This window comes from Heloderma suspectum, chromosome 1 (genome assembly GCF_057233095.1).
Source record: "Heloderma suspectum isolate Gila_16-S chromosome 1, 16-S_ref, whole genome shotgun sequence".
In the NCBI taxonomy this organism is placed as follows: domain Eukaryota; kingdom Metazoa; phylum Chordata; class Lepidosauria; order Squamata; family Helodermatidae; genus Heloderma; species Heloderma suspectum.
Window position 1 is genome coordinate 417,811,339 of NC_139458.1, and position 6,000 is coordinate 417,817,338.

The window sequence follows — 6,000 nt, forward strand, 5'->3', positions numbered from 1 at the left end:
AGTAATGGTTAGGCTTTGTGAAAAGGTTGTCATGGCTTTTCCCCAATAAAAGAAGTCAGCTAGAAGCCTTTAACTGTTCTAGACAAAATACAAATCTAATAAAAAATTGAGGCAAGCTGTTTGGAGGCCAGGCGTGGGAGTTACTTTAACTATTGTACAGATTTAAAACTGAAATGAGGTGAGAGAGGGAATAAAATAAAACACTTGACCAGCGCTCTTTCTTTTGGAACTGTGATGCCCCAGAATAATTCTACCACCTGGCATTTATATACCGCTTTTCCTGAATGTTCAAAATGCCTCACAAGAATGATTTCTGCGATTTTTACATCATCCCTGTAAAGTAATAAACTAGTATTGTATTACATGGAGGAGGGGGGTTCTGAGAGACTACGTGCATGTGTTTTCTTTTGATTATGTGAATTCAGTGGTGATTTGTGTATTTCATAGTTTAGCAGTTTTCTTACGTATAAGATATTAATACATTACTATTATATATCATTGAAAAAGATGCATAATTTCAACTACTTAGAAAATTTCTGCGTTTAAAGAATATGGACAAAATTTGTTGCACAAATTCAAACACTGATCTTTCTAGGTTTACCATCACAGTTGATCTCATCACAAACTTGGTAGGGCTATGGGGGTGTGCTTTCTCTTCATCACAGTATTACTATTTTTTAAAGTATCGTGGACCCTTCTTGAAAAGACAGTGTTTGCCCTATATGTAACCGAATCTAAATGTTTACTTTGGCTGAAGTTGACTTTGGTGTTCTGAAAACTATTGATCATAAAGTACAAGTGGGAAAAGAATTGATGAATTAACAAAATATTTGGCACTGTGAAAACTGCTGATTCTTTTTCCTTCCTAGGGAATTCCTGGGGAAATCTGAGCATCAGCATCATCATTGAAGGTTACTTTCATGGTAGACTTACACTTGTGTCACCTTAAAAGGAAAGAAAGGGGCGCAAGGGAAGTCTGCCATTATTTTAAACCCAAGCACTGGATAAGTCACAGATTCCTGCTTCAGTCCTAATGCATACCCGTGGAATCCCAAGACTTGGGGCAGTAGATATGAAGAACAAATGTAGTTGGCTTCTGTCCCCTTTTACTTTTCTTCTTCTTCTTGTAAAGAACAAGAGAACCGAACGAATTGGAACAATTAAGTTCAAGCACAAGAAAGACTTGGCAAAAAACCGCTGAAAGTTATGAACATTCCTACAGATGTGTGTTAGGTTACAACAGCTCTTTACAAGTCAAAAAACTTGCACTCTGAAATGCAAACGGACTGCAATTATCTGCAAAAATGTAACTCTTATAATCTTTCAGTGCTGCACCTAGTTTACTTGCAGGTTGCTCTCTTATAGAATTTAGTTCAGTGAGGGATGTTTTTCTGCTGTTATCAGATTGGGGAGTTGCTGAAGATTATCGATTATCTTGGTTTTTAACTTCATTGGAGAAACCAGTGGTCAAGATGCTTACAAGAAAACATTTCAGAATGAAGTGAAGGATGTTTCTCCTTTAAAATGAGTGATAATTTAATAGTAATTAAGTTTCCCTTTCTCTTTTGCCTTGCTTTCCATTTTCATAGCTGTCTCCCATATATAGATAATATATTAACATCTTTAGTATACCTCATATACAGATACATCCACTTTGAGATTCTTTCTTCTAGCTTCTAAACCATTTTCTTTAGATATATAGATCCCTTGAGTGATGTAAAATGTATTGATTACAAATTACACACTGAAAAAGTTATTTGAAGGACTCCTTTTTTTTTTTAAATGGAGGATGTCTTTAAACTAAGTCTAGAATGGATGGAGAACTTGTTTTTCCACTGTGGTGGAGATGTCTTCCAGTCTCCTCTAATCATAGAGAGACATACAAGCACTTTGGGGGTGAGAAAATTGATACCCATCTTTAGTAATCATGGTTCTTCACACCCCCAACCAAGCTATTTCCTTACAAATACTCAGGTACATTAGAGCTGGTCAAAAGTTTTCTTTCTTTTTAAATACAAGAGAGATAATATAAAAATCACACTATCACTGCAGCCCACCATGGCTTGTTTAAGCTACAGTGGGCTGCAGCATGTGCTGGGCAGTTTTTGTATATTCATTTGCGGTAGCAGCTTGTCACAGGCGTGGGCTGTGTGACGGATGTTGAACCGCAGCCCACAGTGGCTTACTTGATCATGTGAACCATCCCTTTAACTTGATCTATTCTGATGTTAAATTTCATTGGGAATGAAACTCACTTTTTTCCTCAGAAGTGAAAATATTAACAATTGTATGTGAAACCCCAAATTTTATCCAGACCTACCAAAGGTGTTGAAAGCTGTCAAAAATTCCTTCCTGCTGAAAATATTAAAGATTAGTTTTAGTTTGATATTTATATTATTAAAAACCAGAACTATATGAAAACGTTCTGACCAGCCTTGAATGTTCCCCTCAGTTGGCACATGCCCAGCACAAACACTAGTTTCTCCTTTTTACTGTAGGAAAGCAATTCTTGTTGTATTTAAATTTAGCAGGCCTCATGATTGTAACTAATGGTAAGAATGATTGAATCTGATTTTCATGTTCCTTTCTTATTAACATTGGCTGAAATGTTATCTTATACCTCTTGAAATCAGTCATGAAATGTGTGTTAGGATGTTCAAAATCTTGGCTTAATAAGCCAAGATATGCACTAATCTCTTGTACCTGCATGCAGGTGCTTTGCTCCTCTCTCTATGAGCAGCAAAAGCAGCCAGGAAGCCTCAGTTAACCATACATCTGAACCAGGAAACCATGATTAATGGTTTCCAAACAAAACAGGACATGAAGCTATGGTTTAAAGTCAGCGTCCATATCCTTGCTTGTTTGGAAACTCTTAACCATAGTTAATAGTTTGGGTATAATGGGACCATGGTTAACTGTAGCTTCCTGGCTTGCTCTTTTGTTTGCTTGTGCAAAGGGAGAAGCAAAGTGGCTATATGTGGGTGCTTGAAGCTCAGGCATATCTTGGCTGATTAAGCTGAGATCTGATCATCCAAAAGCTGCCATTGTGGCTCCTGGAGCCTGTTTTTGACAGTCGTAAAATTGACACCCCTTTGTGGCAAGGATACCAGACAGTGGACAGATGGAGGTATTTGCTTAGGCAATACCATGATGAATTTTGCTGTCGTCCCATATATTGTGTTTCTTGTTGTTTTTATAAATTAGCCAATCTGTATTGGGAAGATTGAAGTCCACTTTATTGACCTGTGAAGGTATTTGATGCAGATGGTGCAAAGCTAGACCTTAAGACCACAGATGGCTTCCAGTTCATTGTGGCTCTTACTGAACCTGCCATTTCTTCCCCCATCTTACCACTGCTCCTATAAAACTAGACATGAGTCTAGGATGCTCTTCCTTTGCTGTCTTTAGGATTCTGAGTCACCATTCATGGAGGCACAGAATGCTAGACAATTTGAGGCATTATGAATAGAAGTAAGAGAACCACGGGCAGTGTAGCTTTGGGGCCCAAGCTGATTACAGTAGCCCTGTGTTTTGAGGAGATGGCCCTGAAGTGTGGCATTCTATAAACGGACAATATTGGGCATGGTAGTCTTAGATGCTAGTGTTCAGAAGTGAATTCTTTAGCCTGAAGTATATAGAGGCCACTGTTCACTAATATTGTCTGTATACGAAATACTCTGGTTTTGCATGCATTGAAAACACGTACCTTGCAGATTCATCATATTTGCAAAGCAGACAATAGTTTGTTTTTTGCATTGAGACTTTCTGCTGTAGTGTGGTCTATCAGGGTTTTGATTCACAATACCCTGAGTTAGCTGTGCCACGTAAAATTCCATCTCTTTCCCCCATCCCATGTGCTTAGGTTTACTGCATTAACAAGGACAGGAACACTGTTTTGGCTCTTTTGTGGAAACAAATGGAACATTCCACCTAAGACTGCTGCTGCTGTCACCTACCTTAGTATTGATAAAAGTACAAACCAATGTGGAAATGTCAACTCCGATGCAACAAAAATTAGATTCCAAAGCATGCACCAGTGCTGTTTATCCTGATACATATGTTCCAATTATTAGACCAGTAACATGCATTGAAATGGAAGTGTTTATCTAAAAAGTATGTAGTTTTAATAAAACAAAAGAATTCTGAGTTTTTTGTGGTAGCCTGGTTTTGTTTTTAATATGTTATGGGTTGTGGGCATCTCTGGATATGCCCAGGAAAATGTTACCAAAAAGACACGTAGAATTCTAAAATGGCTGACATATTGGGTAGGATCCAAAGAACTGCAGGTGTAGTTGTAAGGATAACCGGGCTTGAATAACTGGGTTTTCCCGATGCTGGCCTTGCACCCCCTCTCAAAAACACACACCCTTAAGGGTTAGGGACCCTCTGGAATGCCCTAGATGTAGCGTGAGCTGCTGCAGTTGGGGATGGGTAGAAATGAGTGGAAATCAGAGAGAGAGAGAGAGAGAGACGTACTTTCTGCCTGCACAAGGGACTCTCTGGATCCTGCCCACCATGATTGTCCTGGGCCTATCCTGAAACAGTTGTGTTGAAAAAAATCACAAGAAGAAATGTATTACATAACCAATGACATGAGATTAAGCCTGACAGCTTTGCATGACAGATTCTGTAAATCGAGTGGCTTTTGGCCATTGTGTTTCTCAGAATAATACACTGTGCTATGTAGCAACCGCCCTTTTGAAACTTTAGTTTGATATGGGGGTGGGGAGACCTACTTGGCATATGCAGAGAGAGTTCAAATGCTTTGCCTTGCAAGTTCTCTTGGATTGCAGTCCATGTATTTAATAGTACTCTGTTATAATTGCTGTAGCAGTTTCCAATGTAAGGTATGTTACAGTCTTTATTAGCATTCACACTTAACCAGCTGTGTTGTGTCTTTAAAATACTCCCCATTTACAGCAGTTTGCCCCTTAGGCTTCATCTAGACTGCAAATGTGTAGGTTTTTCATACTACCTTTATAAAAAAAAAAAGTCCTGGACGTTGTAGTTTGGAGAGGGCCATAGCCTTCTCGCCCTCACAACAATTATCTGGGAAGAGGAAGATGTTTTTGAAACCAGTTTGAAGTCTGTAGTGTGGCTTCGTGGCCTGTGGCTTCTAGCCTGTGACACCATTGGGGACCAGTGGTATAGTGGAGGCAGGGCTCGCAGGGACGCAGCCCTGGCACCTTTTCATTAGCAGGGACTCCGATGTCACCTGCCATCCCCCTCAGAATTTCTTGTTCCCTCTGAGCTTAGCTGCGATCCTTACTGTAGCTGTGGAGGGAATGAATTTTCCAGGAAACAATATATTGTTCCATGTTGGAATGCAAAGTATTTGGGATGACTCGGTCTGGAATGGGCAGTTAAGACCTATTCGCTTTACCAAAGACGTGCTCCTGGTGGAGATGAAAACTCCCAGAACTGGTTTGTTGATACAGATCAACACAGCTGCCTGAAATTTTTGGACTGCCCTTGGAGACTGTTGCAATGAGCTCCTGTGTTTCCAAATTTACCTACTGCACCACTGTTTGGGACTGTAGGCTGTGAAAGGAAAGGTTGCTTAACTGTAACTTGTTCACATAGTCATCTGTGCAGTCACACATATGGGTTCTGCACCTGTGCATAGCCTCTGTTGGAACCCGGTAGAGCTGAGACTTTTAGGCGGGAAGCTGCCCTCCCAGGTCTCCCCCTCAGTTTCTCTGAGGATGCTGCAGCAACAGTCCCACACCCAAGAGGAGAGTGTAATACATACTGAAACACCTATAGCAGGGTTGGAGTGTGGGTTGTGTGACCGCACAGATGACCACTCGAAGAACTACAGTTACAGGTAAGTAACCTGTCCTCCTTTGTGGTCTCTGTGCATCATACATACGGGTGATTAACCAGCTGACTTGCCAGAAGGAAGAGGGAACAGGTGGTCAAGCCAATATAGATGAAAGCACTGCCTGGCCAAAGGAGGCATCCTTCCTTGCTTGAACATCAAGGCAATAGTGTTTAACA

The 6,000-nt window shown here is 40.3% G+C and overlaps 1 protein-coding gene across 4 annotated transcripts in view; it reads left to right on the forward strand.

Annotated features, from left to right (window-relative positions):
- The window catches only part of ABHD12 (abhydrolase domain containing 12, lysophospholipase), a 71,859-nt gene extending 67,710 nt beyond the window's left edge, over window positions 1–4,149 (forward strand). For 3 of the 4 annotated variants that reach the window (XM_084829172.1, XM_084829171.1, XM_084829170.1), the window contains exon 13: window positions 870–4,149. In XM_084829172.1, coding sequence (XP_084685298.1) covers window positions 870–909 — 40 coding nt within the window. In that variant the 3' untranslated portion in view covers window positions 910–4,149. The remainder of the gene's footprint in view (window positions 1–869) is intronic. The other variant, XM_084829173.1, reaches the window with a different exon arrangement.
- The last annotated feature ends 1,851 nt before the right edge of the window (window positions 4,150–6,000 follow it).